This window comes from Sorghum bicolor, chromosome 4, assembly GCF_000003195.3.
Source record: "Sorghum bicolor cultivar BTx623 chromosome 4, Sorghum_bicolor_NCBIv3, whole genome shotgun sequence".
Taxonomy (NCBI): domain Eukaryota; kingdom Viridiplantae; phylum Streptophyta; class Magnoliopsida; order Poales; family Poaceae; genus Sorghum; species Sorghum bicolor.
Window position 1 is genome coordinate 6,358,017 of NC_012873.2, and position 17,632 is coordinate 6,375,648.

Genomic DNA, 17,632 nt, shown 5'->3' on the forward strand with positions numbered 1-17,632 from the left:
TATAATCTGTGAAGGTCAATTTTGGTGAACACATAAAGCTTATATGGCAAATCAAATCTGTGATGGAAAAGCATTCTACGTGGTAGATGACTATGACGGTCAATTTTGTCACACACTATTGGGCCCAGTTCGGGCTAAATGGACTTCTAGGTATTCCATGACGAAACTAAATGTCAATTTGTGACGGCTCAACTTGGTTCAGTAAATGTATGACGTGAGATACATGATGGTTTTTCCTTTCGTCATGGTAAGTTAACCGTGACGTATTTTTGACTATCTGTGACCAAAGTAACCATCATGTAAAGCCTTGATTCTTGTAGTAGATTACAACTTACCTATTCTGGTTCCCTTATATACATTGGCCGTGGAATTTGAATGGTGGGACAATGGTCTTTATATAATGTAAATGGAGATAGGTCATGTCTGTGGCACATGGTCACATATAACTTACTCGTTGACAACTTGTTTCTGATCTTTAGGCACATATTCATGAAAAACAATGTTACTTGTCCTTAGTATGTAAATAGAGATTAACATCAAAATTAAATTTTCTTATCTTCTCATGTTATAACACATGGGCATATTCCTTTGCATTTGATAACAAAGTTATACATGCTCTAAATTCAAAGGGTATATTGTCTTTCCTGCCACTGTACCAACAAATTGATTTGTTTGATGTTAAAAGATAAAGATACTTTTGAGGAAGTCGTTAGTGAAAGAATCACCACAATTTTGAATGAATTGTTTTTTATGAAACAATTCATATAGCATCAACTAAATATTATATCAGTTTGAATTATGTGTTTCATTGTTAATTACTTGGGATTCATGAGATTTTTACATGTCACCTGTGTGGTCGTATGTTATAAAATTCTATGTATACCCATAGCAACGCACGGACACTCAACTAGTGGAACAAACAAGCCCTGGAACGGCCAAAGCTCAAGCCAGTGTGCCATGTCTGCCTCTATCGGAGAGACTTGACCAAGCCAATTTTTTTTATTTCTAACTTAAAGTACATGTTACCGGGAGTACAGTTATATAAATATATATTAAATGTACTAGTTTAGAGTATTTACAATATTTAAGAATCAGAATAATATAATTGAACAAGTTTGAGGACATAAACAGGTAATTTACAAGTTTAGGGACCTAAATGATATAGCCGAACAAGGTTGAGGACTTAAATGAGTATTTTGAGAGCTTAGGGACTAAGATGACACAGAAGAATAAGTTTGAGGATATAAACGATCGATTTGCAAGTTCAGGGACCGAGATGACACAATTGAACAAGTTCAAAGATCGTCGATTGTTGATGGTAGATAGCTCCTGTTTTTAACCATTAGCGAAACATACAAATGGACTTAACAGCAAACACCATATAGGGGTTACATTAACATAATTCCAGTAGGTTTAGTGAATGTATGTTTCTGTAGGGACTAATCAGGAAAAAGCCAAGGAAGGCTCACATGGTAGGTTTACTTAGAAATATAAGTGTGACATCTAAAAAGAAGAATCTAGAAGACTTGAGAAGGAGAACCCCCCCTTGGGGGAGTCCCACTTGTCACAAGGATAGGGCGGTCGCCATTCCCCTTAGGGTGCCCACCCTCCTCTAGCAACCAATGGATATGAATCTCGCGGATTATGGCTCCACCAACTTTGAGGATCAATAATAATCGTTGGTTCAAGTCGGTTTGATCTGAGGGCCATGGTTCATTCAGGAGGGCTCTATAAACAGGGTTGGGGTCTAGGGTTTCAAGAGAACGAAATCAATCAAAATAGATTAAGTCATTTGTTGATCAAGCCAAGCCAGAAAACCCTAATCTCATCTAGAGCTCCACAGTTTAGAAGCCTAGCTACATAGGTTTAGAATTAGAGGAGGCAAGCTTTGCTTGGTTTCTGGATCTGTCAAGAGTATTGCTCAATAAATCCTTGTGACCTCTCCTATTTTGTATTTGTTCTTGTACCATTCATATTATTGTTTGTCTAGATATGAATATGACTTTATTCTATTCTATTATGTTGGATATGACTTTGTTGTACTTGCTTATATTCTTAATTATAATGTTCATCGTCTACTTTGATTATAGTCTAGCATAGTTGAATTGTCTTTATATTCAAGCATACGATCGTATAGCATTCGCTCATTACATGGATGGGTGAGTGTGGTGGACATTGTGTAGGTGTGGTGCCTATACCATGTTTACCTGCAGATGCACCTATATTTCTGGGCTTTATGGTAGATCGCGGGGTGACAGCCCTGTTGAGTCCTTTGTATTCCATGCCCCAAATGTAGGTCGTGTAGGACTATATAGTTACAGGGAAGTACTTGCTCTGATCTCATTCTTCCTTAATAATGTCCCTATTTGTAGATATAAAGTTGTCTTGTCATGATTGCTAGGTGCAATTGCACTAATCATAGTATACTTTGACTAATAGTTAGAATAACTTAGGATTTATCCTTTAGTTCTACCTATTTCCATGCCTTGTGCTATAGACTAGAGTGCACTATGAGATATTTACCTTTTATTCATGTGGTTTATCATTTATTCATTATTATATATATTTATCTTGTGACTTAACCCTGTAAGAGAAGATAGACAAGACATGGTTTGCCTCTCCATTTCCCACATGCAAGTGATACTCATTATCCTTAGTCATCTCATCCCATGAGTAAAATATAAATAATGATACCTGGATTACTCCGGGTGAACTGCTTCAATGGTATTACATCTGTGTGCTTATGGATATCCCATTCATATATATTTTAAGGAAGCATTTGCATTAATACCACCGGTGCATTTCTAGCGTCATGCTAGGGATGACAATCTAACTTTTAAGTGATGTTAGAAATGCCAACACCGGTGAACTTTACTAATAAAAGAATGCTTAAACAAAGTACGAATGAAAGTGTCACTGTAAATAGAGCCAACACCTCCCCACATCCCGATGTGTGATTTGTGATGCGGACAATATCTTGTAAGTATTTCATCCTTGCATTGGTGAAAGTTTTCTATTTGTGTACGTGTTTAGATTCCTGGTGGTTTTGCAAGTGCTCCCCTAGGTATCTTGTGCTCACGAGTGATAGTTGTGGTTTTAGTGTTCTATACCCACGATGGGCTACAGGTGTACGTGGGTGCATGTTTGGGATTTAGTTCATGGGTGCAGGTCTATAAGCCCTCTACCCGTGGGTAATGTGCTTATATTGCCATCCCTAGAGCTAGTGAAAGGTTGATGGCCAAGTGCAACAAAGCCTCAACTCCATTTTCACTTAGGATCTTTGTCAATATAGAATCACCATACCATATGTGCTTTTTTCTAGAGCCTCACAAAACTTGGCAGAAGCTCTATTGCTTGATAGCGATGAGTTGAAGTTGTGGGGTTTGGTGGCTCTTGGTATATATTACCTAGCAGCCCTAGCATTTGTTGAGTTTAAGAAGCTTTTTTAGGTCGTTCTATTGTGGTTTGGTCAAAGTTAAGCATGTATCCTACATAATTTGAACGACACAAAAATGGAGTTAACGCCATATAGAAGTAGAAGCATCTAGTCAGGTTGTGCTAACTGGGCCAAGCCTACAAACGGTTGGAGAGCCCATAATGATTCTTCATAACTTGACCTGCGCAAAGCCCCAAGGAGTTGTCCTCATTTGCACTCTGTGTTATGGATACTCATTCCTCACCCTCCTCCCGCCGTCTCTCTCATCCACATCCAGATCTGCAATTCGCATCCATGACTAGTCGCCTCCCTCCTCTCCCACCGCCGGCAACTCACTCTCCTCCCATCCCTCCTCTCCCACCGATGGCAACTCACTCTCCTCTCCTCTCTCCTCTCCCACCACCGGCAACTCACTCTCCTTCCCTCCCATTTGAAACTACTTGCCTTCCTCCCCTCCCATCCGCAACAACTCACCTCCCTTCTCTTCGGTTTGTGCCCCCTTCCATCTCTCCCCTCCCACCAAGGCCTCCTCATCCATTATCAGGAGACAAGCCTCGGCGACAACGGCAGCCAACATCATTCCAAACAGCTAGGAATGGTAAGTTTCACTACTTCTCTTTTTTGCGTATAGATCTAGGGAGTCGCTCTTCTCTTGTGTCATACTCTTTTCCCATGTATAATCTATGAATCTATATGTTAGGGTTAAATGATATATGCATGCTAGATCCTAGAGTTTGGCTACGATTATGTGGTTGTTTTTGGTGTGTCTTTTTCCTTATTTCGATTGGCACTAAGTGTATCTATTTATTCTAGTAGGAATGAATTTTTATGGTTTTATCTTTGAGGGGAAATTTTGTTTCTTTTTATTTTCTTGCGAGGGGTTTTTGTGATTTTTTTCTTTGCAAAGGAATGCATTTATGTTTTTTTCAAGAATGATTCGCATTTTGGCTCAGCCCACATACAACAAGCCGGAATGTGACATTCAGATAATTATGTCACATAACAATTGTGTTTTAGCAAACTATATCATATAATTTGTTGAATGCACTACATCCTGAAATATAATGCGTTATGTATTGTGACTTCTTAAATTTGTACTAAAAATATAATACATTCAATAGATGTTAATGTCTAGGTTTGGTAAAAGTTTGTTAAAAAGAAAAGTATAATTTAAGGAGAAACATCTTAAATGGTACTCCATCCATTACAAATTATAAGACGTTTTGGTTTTTCTAGAATTTCATTGATTTTACTATATACTCAGATATACAGTAAAAATAATATATCTAGAAAAAACAAAACATTTTATAATTTAAGACAGTGGGAATATTAATATGTGGGTATATGTGTCATTAGAGGATTTCTTAAGTTATCTTAACATTTTTTGTAATTTACTATATTACATTTTTTTTTTAGAATCATTTACTATATTACATGATCGAGTCGAGGGATAATAGTGAGCCGATGAGAACGGATAAAGGAAGGGAAGGCAGATTTTTTTTAAAAAAAAAACTGCTAATGGGCCTAGCTGTGGCCCTCTCTCTGTAGTCCTGCTGGACTATGCTAAATAATTGTTATTTGTCGGCTTTCTCGTCGCCTGGGCCTCCGTTAGAAATCTTCCGACCCGACCAGGCAGCCGCACTCTGTTCGCCGGCGGCAGTCGCTGGCGGCAACGGGCGGATGGCATGGCACAAGGCTACTGCTAGTTTGTAGTAGGAAACAATCCGATTCCTCTCCCCGGCCGCCCCCAGCCCCCAGCCCCCTAACGCCTGACCTGAGGAATCCTGTCCGCGTCGCCGTCTCCAGCTCTCCGCCTCCAGCCCTCCATACAGCACACTGCCGCCCCGCGCCCCCTGACGGCCGAGTGCCCAACGGAGGGAGGAATCGAGGAAGGCAGCCGGCGCACCTGGTGAGAACTGACAAGCCTGTCCCCGTCCATTTTCTTCCCTCTTGCAAGGTCCCTTAAATCCCTAACCCTAACTTTCCTCTTTCTGGTCTAATTTGATGCTTCTTAGTTCTTACGGATGTAGCCATGTAGCCATGTAAGCAGTAGAAATTAGCCGGGATGTATTGGTTGATTACTTATGCATTATGTGTGCTTTGGTTGTAGAAGCTTCTATCATGTATATTTCAAATTATATTAATATGATGTTTGAACTGTTTGTATTGTAGTTTAAGACTTAGTTTGCTACTTAGTATTTGTGTATATATTGATTGTGGAGCAAATTTATGGTACTTTAGCAGCTACCAAATTGCTAAATGCATTTCACTGCGTTGCATATGAAAATTTTGGTCTTGCATACCCCATAGAAAAATCCTAATCCGCTGCCGGTGGCATGCTAGGAGGTCGCTGATCATCTGCCCGGTAAAGTGGATTGGCGCGTAAACCCTAGCTTGTTGAGTTGTGGTTTTATGTGTATGTGCTGTGTGGTGCCCTACTTATCTCATCAATCCATTCATGGTTGAATTAGGCTAGGGTATTCTTTGTTGGCACCACAGCAGTTCTTAGTACCCAACTGAGGTTTGGCCATGTGGGCGCAGTTAATTTTCCAAATTTTGCAGATGCCCCAGTTTTGCAGCATTTGTCAGATTGACCAGGGAAACAGGGTTCTTGCCAAATTATTTCTTCTCTTGGAAGGGATTAAGGGAATGATGTTATTCTTTTGTGGTTTCATTCACATGCTGCACCTGATGACATAAATAGAGTGCATGCTCAGGGGCGGAGCTTGGTTAAGGCCAAGTTGATTTGTGTTTGCTAAGTAGTACTTTTGTACTGTTTATGTATGGGACTAACCCCTCCTGATACTTCAATCAAGCTCTGCCACTGTGGATGCTTATCTGCCAAAGATCAAGCAGACAAGTAGTCATGTAATTGTGTTTGCTGATTGATTCTATGGGGCCTGTGGCAATATTTATTATTATCATGTTGTGTTACTGCAGGCATATCCCACTACCTGACATATCAAGTAGACAAGTAGTTAGGTAATTGTGTTTGCTGATTGATTCTATGGGGCCTGTGGCAATATTATTATCATGTTGTGTTACTGCAGGCTTATCCCAGTAACTGACATATCAAGTAATAGTTGTGTTCCTTCATTCATATTATCTGTTTCCCAAATAGTATATGCCACTGAGGGCCGTATCCCACCGTATGGATACATATCTGATACGAGTACTAGGTGGATATGCAATGGGAACCCATGGGGTATATTTGGGCTGGCACATGTAGATACAACTGGCCCAGCCCAGAACAGCGATGCATCAGGCATGGGCATCGGCACGTCGGGTCGTTCCGTGCCCTATCCGTTGCCGGCCGTCACAACAGCAGCAGCGCCGCCTCCCTGTTGCCTTGACTCTGGCAGCAGAAACCAGCGGCGAGTCGTCGGCGACGGCGAGGTATGTTCAATTCCTCCACTTTCATCCCTAACATGGTCTGATTTCTTCCCTTCCCTCCACGCAAAGAGCCAGGGAAGAGGGGCAGATCGACAGTACTTGGAACCAGTGGCTCAATAGTTCCATCGTGCCTCTCCCATCCATGTGCTCCATGCCGGATCCTGCCTCTCCCACCCATCTGCTCTGATTCACTCTCCCACCTTGCTCTAATCCCATGTGTATCTGCCAATCGGCTATGCTCCAATCCTTCTCCCTCCCCTCCCCTCCCCTCCCCTCCCCCTGTTCTGTTGATCCAATTCGCATCCACTGCTGTGTGTCATCTTCCATCCCCTCCCAATCTGCTGCTGCTAGGAGGCCAGGACCAACAAAATATTTACTCTCCCAGTCCCCCATCTCTGCTGTAGCTACTCTGGTTAACGCTGGGGAACTGACTGCTATGATGTGCTGTGTACTCTACTCTGTGTTCTTTTTAAAAGAAATTAGTTTGCATTGTGCTTAGACTGCTTGTTACATATGATGGGCGTGTACTTTGGTCTGCTGTGCCATGTGCTCTGTTGCTGCTTCTGCTTGGGAGCAGAGTAGATCAGATTGCCCACAAGTTATGCCACTCGATCCATATTACTGTACAAGGATCTGAAAGTGTATTTGTTACATTTATTAAATGGTAACTTATTCCTGCTATTATATTTTATATGCGCCATACTAATTGATGTTTTGAAAATAGTAGGTCTGTCTGCGTATCTGTTGGTGATGGTATTTAACATGTTATGTTACTGCTTTAGTAAATTTGGCTCACTTAAATTGTGTTTCAACAGGGAAGGCCAAGGCTTGGCCTGAGAGAATGCAAGACCCAAGGGATGATGATTTCTCAGCACCAAAGCTGCATAAGAAGAAGGTTGTGTACCGGCCACTGCCATCAGGCCAGCTCAAGGGTGAACCTGAACTGCTGCGGAGAGAGTTTCCACAGTCATCAGGCATGGTCCAAAAGCCACCCAAAAGAAGCTTGAAGGTTGAGCCTCACACGTCCCCTTCTGACAGAGGGACTCCAGATTCCCTGACGGAATCTGGTCCTACTGATGAATACCGGGCGTTACGGAGGAAGTACCTGATGCTGGAGGAAGAGAACTTTGCACTGGACAAAGAACTGAGCATGGAAGAGGAAGAAATGAAGGCCCTAGAGGATGAAAAGCTTGCACTGCTTGATCAGCTTGTTGTCTTGGAAGGTCTTGTGGAGCCATCCCAGCTGCAGTCTCAGCGTAGGCCGTGAGGTGTTTTGGTTTATGTGTAATCTCGTTGTCGTTCAGTGTAATACTGCAACTAGTAGATGTTAAACTTTCTGGGTCTGAACAGTGTGTAGAAACAGCATAAACCTGTTATCGGCGAATAAAAAACTCTTATGAATATTTGCAGGGTCGGCAACTTCTTAGTGTGTTTGTGTAAAGTATGGAGAATCAGAAGAAAATTTAGTTGCGAAGTTTAGTTTGGTGCGTATGAAGCCTTGTTGCGGCTTACCTGAAGTTGAGCTCATGATGTGTAACAGGAATGATGCACTTGTTTTCATACTTAATGGGTAATGCCTACGAGGAAATTGGTTGCGTCATAACTCATAAGCCGTGTTTGCGGTGAATAACCGAAAGTTTGGATGGTTGAGCATGGGATAATTTGTACAATTTTGTGGGCGGGCATGAAGAACAAATATTCTCAGTGGTATGAGTATTGTTTAAGTCGAGTACATAACTGAGCACACAAAATGTACAGATGGTCCCTGATGAATGTTTTTGTGTTCAATAAGCCTGTTAGTTCCAGATGAGAAGATCTAATGGATGTTATTCCCAAAGCAACGGGAGTATATGCATATATTCCCAAAGGAACTGAATAATCACCTCCACTGATTGATTTTTCTCTTGATTGACAACGTTGTGGTAGCTTAAAAATACGTACTTGGTGGAGTAACTTTAGACCTCCTTTGCATTCTTGCCAATTTTTTTGCTAGTGAAGTTTGTTCCAGTCAAGCAAAACCTGGGCCAAAATTTAGCTGGGCTATTTTGGGTACAAACCAGCCCAAAAAAATCACAGATCGGAGTGACGGAAAGCCCACGGCCCAATATTTTCGCAAACCCTCGCCGTTTAAAACCTGACCTGCAGCAGCAGCCGCTCCAAAACGCCACTGGCCTGCTGAAGAACGCAAGCGGATGTGCCTCCTGGATGAGGACCGCCCCGAAGCCGTAGGTAGACGCGTCGCACTCGACGACGAAGGGTTTGCCGAAGTCCGGAAGGGCCAGCACTGGGGCTGACGTCACAGCCGCCTTAAGGGCGGTGAAGGCGGCCGTAGCGTCGTCGTTCCACGTGAACCCCTCCTTCTTCAGGAGCGCGGTGAGGGGTGCCGCGATGGTGCCGTAGTTGTGGACGAACTTCCGGTAGTAGCCCGCCAGGCCGAGGAAGCCACGTACAGCACGCGCAGAGCGAGGTTGTGGCCAGTCGTGTATGGCCTGGACCTTTGCGGGATCCATGGCGACGCCGGCCGCGGAGATGATGTGGCCGAGGTAGCTCACGGAGTCGACGCCGAACGAGCACTTGGACCCCTTGACGAAGAGGCGGTGGTGGCGCAGTAGGGTCAAGACGACGCGGAGGTGTCGGAGGTGGTCCGCCCAGCTGGAGCTGTATATCAAAATATCGTCGAAGAAAACAAGCACAAACCGGCGGAGGTAGGCACGCAACACGTCGTTCATGAGTGCCTGGAATGTTGCCGGGGCATTGCAGAGGCCGAATGGCATCACCAAGAACTCGTACAGGCCGTCGTGGGTGCGGAACGCTGTCTTGTGGATGTCTTCGGGCCGCATCCGCACCTGGTGGTACCCCGACCGAAGGTCGAGCTTGGTGAAGAAGCGTGCCCCGTGCAGCTCGTCCAGCAGCTCGTCGACGACGGGGATGGGGAAGGCGTCCTTGATGGTGACGGCGTTCAGGGCGCGGTAGTCGACGCAGAACCGCCACGAACCATCCGCCTTCTTGACGAGGAGAACGCCGAGTCGCTGCGTCGTACGATCCCCTGGGCAATCATGGCGGCGCATTGCCGCTCGAGCTCGTCCTTGTGGGCCGCCGGGTACCGGTAGGGGCTGACAGCCACCGGAGGGGCACCAGGTTGGAGGACGATGCTGTGGTCGCGGGCGCGTGGCGGTGGCAAACCCGTGGGCTCGGCGAAGATGTCGCTGAATGTGGCCAGCAGCTCATCGAGGAGGGACGCGCTCGGCGCCTCTGATGTCGCGCGCAAGGCTGGCAACGACGGACAGGCCACGCCGGTCCAGGCGACGGGGCGCCCATGGCGCTGGAATGACATGCGCCGGCTGCCAAGGTCCCAGACTATGGGCCCCAACTCGCCGAGCCACCGGGTGCCGAGGACGACGTCGTACCCGGCCAACGGCATGACGTAGAGATCGGCCGGGAACGCCGCGCCATCGACGAGTAGGGGTGCGTCGCGAATGACCCCAGCGCAGGTGACCCGCTCGCCATTGGCAACCAAGGCGGTGAGGCGAGGCCGCTGGCGGAGGGGTAGACCGGAGCGCCGAGCTGCCTCTTCCGAGATGAAGTTGTGCGTGCTGCCGGAGTCCAGCAGCGCGACGAGGGCCGCGGTACCCAGCACCACGGCGATCTGCATAGTGCCCGCCACGGGAACCCCAGCCACTGCCTGTAGTGAAAAACAGGGTGCCTCGGCGTCGTGGTCCGCGTCGTCGGCGGCGTCCGGCGCGTCCTCAATCTCCACGCCTTCCATGAAGAAGATGCGCCTGCAGAACCGATTGTGGCCACGTGTATATTTTTCATTACAATTGAAACACAGACCCAGACGACGTCGCTCCGCCATCTCGTCCTGGGTGAGTCGCCGTTGATTGCCCTCACCGCGGCCCTGCTGGGCGGCCGCTGGTGGAGCCGGAAGCGCCAGTTGCGCCGGGGGCGCCGGAAGTGCTGGACGGGGCGCAGGCGCAGGCAGGAGGCCGCGCGGTGGCGCGCGAGCTGGGGCCGGCGCCGGGCGATCTGCCTCCATCAGCTCCACCTGGCGGGCCAAGCTCATCGCAGCCGCCAATGTTGCCGGGTTGTGGATGCGGACGGCGTGGCTGAGTGGTGGCAGGAGCCCGCCGGTGAAGAGCTGGACGCGCTGTGCCTCCTCCAGACGACCCGCACGCGGCAGGAGGGCCTGGAAGCGATTGGAGTACTCCTCCACGGTACCCGTACGCCGGCACTCGGCGAGCTCGAACAACGGAGCCGAACGGAGGGGAGGCCCGAACCGGAGGTTCAGGAGGTCCTTGAAGCGCCCCCATGGTGGCGTGCCCTCATCTTCTTGCAGCTGGATGTACCAGAGCTGGGCGACGTCCTCCAGGTTGTACGAGGCCATCCAAACTCGCTCCTCCGCCATGGTACGCTGCTGGCGAAAATATGATTCGCATTTGTTGATGAAGAGCAGCGGATCGGTCTTACCATCATAACGGGGAAAATCCAATTTCTGGAATTTCGGAGGGCGATCAAGATCGCGGCCGCCCATGCTGCTGTCCGTTGATGACGACGCCTTGTCCTTCATGGCCGCCATGTCGGACTTCATCGTTGTCATCTCCGAATTGAGGGCCTTCAACATCTCCATCACATCGGCCATGGTCGGCTCACTCATGGTGGCTGGATGCGGCGCGGACGCGGTGGATGCTGCTGGTGATGGCGGGCTGTTGTGGTGGTGGGCGGCGGCTGTGGTGGATTGGACGGAGCGGGTGGGCGAGGATTGCCGGGAACGGGAACGCCTGGAGGCTGATACCAGGTTGTCAAGGGCAGCAAACCCCTGACTGGCTGGACCGCGGCTACGGAGCTCGTAGCCGTCGGCCGTCTTCTCCGGTGAGGTTATACCCCTCTACCGTAGGCTTACAGAGAATAGAGAGAGACTAGGGATAACTTCATTGCTTGATTAATCATGACCTCTAGTACAGTTTATATAGGCCCGTGGCCTGCCACACTTGGTAACAAGAAAATAGGAAATAACTAATTAGGAATGAATCCCCTAGACTTAAGGCCAATCAATCAGCCAATCAATCATCTAATCAAATCAGCCACTTTCCCTAGCCGCACCTTCCTCCTGATCTCCTGCGCCTGCTGCCTCAGCACGTGCTGCAGCCCGCCTGACATCACGGGCCCTTCGCTGACGTGCGTAAGTGCGGCCCCACATGACACCATCCCAGCTGCAGTCTCAGCGTAGGCCGTGAGGTGTTTTGGTTTATGTGTAATCTCGTTGTCGTTCAGTGTAATACTGCAACTAGTAGATGTTAAACTTTCTGGGTCTGAACAGTGTGTAGAAACAGCATAAACCTGTTATCGGCGAATAAAAAACTCTTATGAATATTTGCAGGGTCGGCAACTTCTTAGTGTGTTTGTGTAAAGTATGGAGAATCAGAAGAAAATTTAGTTGCGAAGTTTAGTTTGGTGCGTATGAAGCCTTGTTGCGGCTTACCTGAAGTTGAGCTCATGATGTGTAACAGGAATGATGCACTTGTTTTCATACTTAATGGGTAATGCCTACGAGGAAATTGGTTGCGTCATAACTCATAAGCCGTGTTTGCGGTGAATAACCGAAAGTTTGGATGGTTGAGCATGGGATAATTTGTACAATTTTGTGGGCGGGCATGAAGAACAAATATTCTCAGTGGTATGAGTATTGTTTAAGTCGAGTACATAACTGAGCACACAAAATGTACAGATGGTCCCTGATGAATGTTTTTGTGTTCAATAAGCCTGTTAGTTCCAGATGAGAAGATCTAATGGATGTTATTCCCAAAGCAACGGGAGTATATGCATATATTCCCAAAGGAACTGAATAATCACCTCCACTGATTGATTTTTCTCTTGATTGACAACGTTGTGGTAGCTTAAAAATACGTACTTGGTGGAGTAACTTTAGACCTCCTTTGCATTCTTGCCAATTTTTTTGCTAGTGAAGTTTGTTCCAGTCAAGCAAAACCTGGGCCAAAATTTAGCTGGGCTATTTTGGGTACAAACCAGCCCAAAAAAATCACAGATCGGAGTGACGGAAAGCCCACGGCCCAATATTTTCGCAAACCCTCGCCGTTTAAAACCTGACCTGCAGCAGCAGCCGCTCCAAAACGCAACGGTCAATCCAATCCCCTCAAATTCGAATTGCAGCCGGTGCGACACCCACACCCACCTCACATGGCGGCGGCGGCGGCGGCGGCGACTGCGAAGGCGGCGGAAGAGATGGTGGAGGTGCTCGACGAGGAGACGCTGGCGCTGATGGGGGTCAGCAGCGCCGCCACCGCGGCGCCGGTGGCGGTGGGCGCCGAGTGGGAGACGTTCAAGGAGAACGTGCGGCCGCTCAAGCGCGGGCGCGACGTGTCCAAACTCAACCACGCGCTCAAGGCACACGCCGATCCCGCGCAGCGCGCCGCTCTCCTCGAGACCCGCAAGTGCGTTGGTTTTGTTTGGTCTGAATTTCTTGATCTGGGGCCTGGGTCTCTGGAGGAGACAAGTTGCTGCAGTAATGCAAATTGTCATGTGTGTTCATCGTTCGGTTGATTTGCCTGATCCAGGAAGATGATTGAGGCAATCGACCAGTACCAAGGCGAGGATCCGCTCCAACCGTGGCTGGAGTAAGCGTTTCTCAAAGCCCCTTTCACTCGCCTCTTTCGATCTCTTTGTTCGTGGTAGCTGCTCTAGCGCCGAAATATTGATAATTTCTTCTCTGTTTCGTCCGCGTGCAGCTGCATCAAATGGGTCCAGGAGTCATTCCCGACTGGCGGCGAGTGCTCGGGGTTGGTGGTGTTGTACGAGCAGTGCGTGCGGACCTTTTGGCACGACGGGCGCTACAAGGACGACCTCCGCTTCCTCAAAGTGTGGCTGGAATACGTGAGTCGTGCGATGCCAGCTTGATTGATTTTTTCTTTAGTTTTCTTCTGTGCAGTGAAGGAATCTCACATATTATTCCGCTGCTGATCTTGTTCTGTTTGCAGGCTGGGAATTGTGCAGATGCTGAGGTGATTTACAGGTTCCTGGAGGCCAACCAGATTGGGCAGGGCCATGCCATCTACTACATGGCTTACGCATCGTTGATGGAGTCAAAGAACAAGTTGAGGAAAGCTAAGGAGATCTTTGACCTTGGTATAGCTAGGTGAGATTTCCACGAGGCCAACACTTGTTTGTTCATATAAAGCTCTTAAATTTGAAATTGCTCCGTAGATCATGCTGGTGTACTATCTATTCCATCTAAAAATTTTGCCCTATAATGACATGGGGTGGGTACATATCCTTGGGAAAAACATATTTCTCCTGTGTTTGATTTTCGTACAGAACAAGAGTCAAGGATAGAACAAACAATGAGGCTGATGTTATATTAACTTGAATCAGGCACTCATGAGGATGTCTAGCAGGGTACTTAGTTCTCCATGATCACTTCTAATTTGATACATGCTCACGAATTAGAAACTAATAGTTCCTGTTAGTTTCTAGTTAGCAAACGTAAAATGCTAAAGCTTTCTTGGAGTCTTCGAGTTCCTATTCTTTAAGATATGACACTCCTTTGACTAGTTATGCCACTATCTTCTTGTGAATGATAACAACACTCGGAATTGTTTTACTTATCATGGTTTGTGCTTACCTCTTTGGTTATGGTTTGTTGTAGATTAATTCATGTGAATGAATGAAGTTTCTTATATTCGGTTTTTCTTGTCAGAAAAGCGAAGCCTCTGGAGAAGTTGGAAGCTGTATACAGGACATTTCTTCGAAGATCAACCAAAAGAAGGGAACAGGAGGTTTGCCATTTAAATGATAGCAGTGTTTATCTTGGAACGAATAATCTCCGTTGAATGAATCCTTTCTTTTTTTCTATAGCCGGATAATACAGCAGATGATGATCTGCCAAATCGCAGTTTCGGGACTAACTTGAAACGAGATGAAAACAGTAAGCTTGTTCCGTTTTACTCTGATTTAGCATGAACTTCAAGTGGTTGCAACTTGCAACCTAATACATATGCAAACGTGGCAGGAAATCACCAAGCAGGGAACTCCGGCCTGGGGAGACCAAGGGCACTGCAGAGGTCAGTACAACTATGATGCAACAGATGTAAAGTATCCATCTACACCTGGAGTTTTTTCTCGTAATGTCACTGATTATGTCTTTGCACACTTGCAGAATCGATCCCAACAGGCCACTTTCAATTTACAAAGATGAGAGGCCATTACTAAATCAGGGCCTTGACGGAGTGAGGAACAGAGAAAATAACACAAGCTGGCGCACCCTCCCAACACAAGCAGATCGAAACAAGGAGAATAGCATGATGCCTGCTAAATGGACATCTCACAAGGTACTTTTGCCAGGCCACTAGGATTCTTTGAACTGACCCATGTGAGGCTTGTATCGAGGACAACTATTGAGTAATGAACTTGTGGTAACATCGCACTGCTGTACAGATTCCACAAAAGTTAGGAGCAAGAGGAGCAGTTCAGTCCACCCGAACCAGTTCCATTGAGGTCTTCGTGGAGGAAGACACTGCACAGTATGTTATTTAACATCCTAGTGTTACAGTTTTTTGAAGGATTGTTCAAAGTTACTACAAACATATATTTCTAAATAATTATCTCCTTTCTATTGCTATAGGGAACCTGCTCAGCCGGTGCCGAAGACCCCAAATCCTTCTGTTCTGAAGCTTAGACAAGCAACAAGCAAAAGCCTTAAGAAGTAAGTATAGCCTTGCAACTTCAGTTTTTATGGAAACTATTTTCAGCAGTTCCCCTAACCTGTGCTCTTTTCTTTGAAACAGGGAAACTGAATTGCTTAAGGAGAACCCCTTGCGCAACTTCCCCCTGAGCAGCCTTAGATAGTCAGCATTTTGCTGGTTCTGAGAAGCATTCTCGTTACTGATTTGGTTGTATGATTGTTGTGAGGTTGTGCCTTTATGCCCAATAAGCTTTAGCCTCTAAAGCTTTGACAAGCAACATGTGCGCGCCCACGGGCTTTATGCAAGTGTTGTAATCTTATTATTGATAGACCTGCAGATCTCGCAGGCTTATGTGAATCTAATAGCTACACAAAATAATCTGCTTCTACAAATTCCGGTTGGTCCTTTCTGCTTGTTTTTAATGAATACCTCTGGACTAAGCCCGTGTGTATTTGTCTTTCTATATATATATTTTTTGATTAATTTTTCTCAAAATAAAAAAACTAGTAAAGCACTTGTTTCTCCAAATAATTTTGCAATAAAGCTACGGACAAAACGTGATTGAAAACTGACATGCAAGTGGATGCATGGCACATTGTTGGGCCAGGTACTTCTGTCAGGACTACAACTTGCAAATTTTTTTGGTAGACACATCAATCAAACATAAACACAAAACTCTCATGGCCACCCCAAACAACAGCTCCAGATCATTGCCATAAGAGGAGAGATGAGACGAGTGCAGATCTTGAGAAATTCAGGTGTCCCTTACATATAACAAAACACAAACACGCCTGGATCTGTAAGACTTTCAGGTGTTTTTGCTCTTAAGATATATATTGCTACTGTATTCTGCATTTTGCGGAATTAACTATGCGCGAAACCGTGGAGGGCACACTGATTCGGATCAAAGTTCGATCGGCAACCTCATCTATAAACTGAATGTTCTAAGTGTAGCTCATACTATATGGAAGTAGCCACTAGTGTAGTACACAGCTAAGGACATCAACTAGGCCAGAGCAGTTCGAGAGCAGGTGCAGACAAGAAAGAGTCATTCTACATTCCTACACATCATGAAAATGACAATTACATTTTTTTTGTGTGTGGTTTTTTAGGACGCCATGACAATCAGTCTCGTCAGATGATAACGTATTAAAAACTGTGGCTGGCTGCCCTAGCCCACAGCCTTTGTACACTTGCATTACATCATTGGGCTTGCTATGCGACATGGCCGGTTTGGTTAGAACCAGTACTAGTGACACACACATACACACACACAGCTATATAAGAGGTCACGCGAGCATAGCATGCTCCCGGTGCACCTGCTCCATTCAGGTTTCAGGCAAGCCAGGCTGCGGTGCAGATTCTCTCCTCTCCTCTCCTCTCAGGAGGCGACGGCGCCGACGATGAATCGCCAGGGGAGTCGCCGAGGCCACCGGGTGCGCCATGTCCGGCTGGGCTCGCTTCTCAGGCTCCGCGTGCGGCTGTTCGGCCTCGCCGCCCTCCTCGTCCGGTGCCTGGAGGAGCTCAACTGCTGCCCCAGGAGCAGGAGGAGGTCGAGGCCGGAGAATAAGATGATGATCAGCCACGGCGACAGGTGTCACCGCCCTGGACCAGCAGAGAGGGAGAACTCCCTCCAGGCAGAGGCCATTGCAGATTGCTTGGAGTTTATCAAGAGATCCTACCTACCTGCTGGTGGTGATCACAAGCCAGATTGCTAGCTAGCTACACACCCCCTTCTTGGCGCGGTTTGTTGGGACCCCAAGAATTTCCCAGTTCTCGTGAAATTCCTTGGTTCCAAACAAGCCCCCAAGTGTTCTGGCTCTTGTAGTTTGTACATACATAGCAGTTTTGATAGTTATCTATGTTTGTTGTGTGCATCAAGAATATATATGACCAAATCTGTGTTAGGAGGAGGCTAGTTCTTTCTTGAATAAAAACAAAGAACTTGTTACTTGTCTATGGCTACTGAAAGGTGAAATGTCATTTTCTTGCCGATGAGAAGGGATGTGGTGTTGCTTTTCTGGGCGGTGGTTTTCCACAGGGGATTAGGTGAACTTGAGTCATGGATGGTGACTAAGAAGGGTTCAAGCTTAGTTTTTCAGAGCAG

General features: G+C 46.5%; 2 protein-coding genes across 3 annotated transcripts; both read left to right on the top strand.

Moving 5' to 3' along the window:
• On the top strand, positions 5,030–12,275 carry LOC8071619. Of its 2 annotated transcripts, XM_021460213.1 has the most exons (3): positions 5,030–5,345; positions 7,645–8,105; positions 12,073–12,275. In XM_021460213.1, the coding sequence occupies exon 2, from the start codon at positions 7,671–7,673 to the stop codon at positions 8,094–8,096; it is 426 nt and encodes a 141-aa protein (XP_021315888.1). In that variant the 5' UTR covers positions 5,030–5,345; positions 7,645–7,670; the 3' UTR covers positions 8,097–8,105; positions 12,073–12,275. The 2 variants fall into 2 exon arrangements, with proteins under 2 accessions (XP_021315888.1, XP_021315887.1); XM_021460212.1 differs by lacking the exons at positions 5,030–5,345; positions 12,073–12,275 and adding an exon at positions 6,808–6,832 and having other exon boundaries at positions 7,645–8,308.
• On the top strand, positions 12,970–15,965 carry LOC8071620 (mitotic spindle checkpoint protein BUBR1). The gene is made up of 11 exons (XM_002451662.2): positions 12,970–13,278; positions 13,402–13,461; positions 13,573–13,717; positions 13,822–13,979; positions 14,541–14,619; positions 14,699–14,768; positions 14,853–14,904; positions 15,000–15,171; positions 15,278–15,363; positions 15,465–15,545; positions 15,628–15,965. The coding sequence occupies exons 1-11, from the start codon at positions 13,025–13,027 to the stop codon at positions 15,686–15,688; spliced, it is 1,218 nt and encodes a 405-aa protein (XP_002451707.1). The 5' UTR covers positions 12,970–13,024; the 3' UTR covers positions 15,689–15,965.

What these genes read in the sequence shown, in the direction of transcription:
- LOC8071619 (XM_021460213.1), top strand. Translation starts at nt 7,671, where the DNA reads ATGCAAGACCCAAGGGATGATGATTTCTCAGCACCAAAGCTGCATAAG.
- LOC8071620 (XM_002451662.2), top strand. Translation starts at nt 13,025, where the DNA reads ATGGCGGCGGCGGCGGCGGCGGCGACTGCGAAGGCGGCGGAAGAGATG. An exon ending in CCGCTCCAACCGTGGCTGGA is followed by an intron (nt 13,462 to 13,572) that starts GTAAGCGTTTCT and finishes GTCCGCGTGCAG; the next exon opens with CTGCATCAAATGGGTCCAGG. An exon ending in TCAAAGTGTGGCTGGAATAC is followed by an intron (nt 13,718 to 13,821) that starts GTGAGTCGTGCG and finishes TTCTGTTTGCAG; the next exon opens with GCTGGGAATTGTGCAGATGC.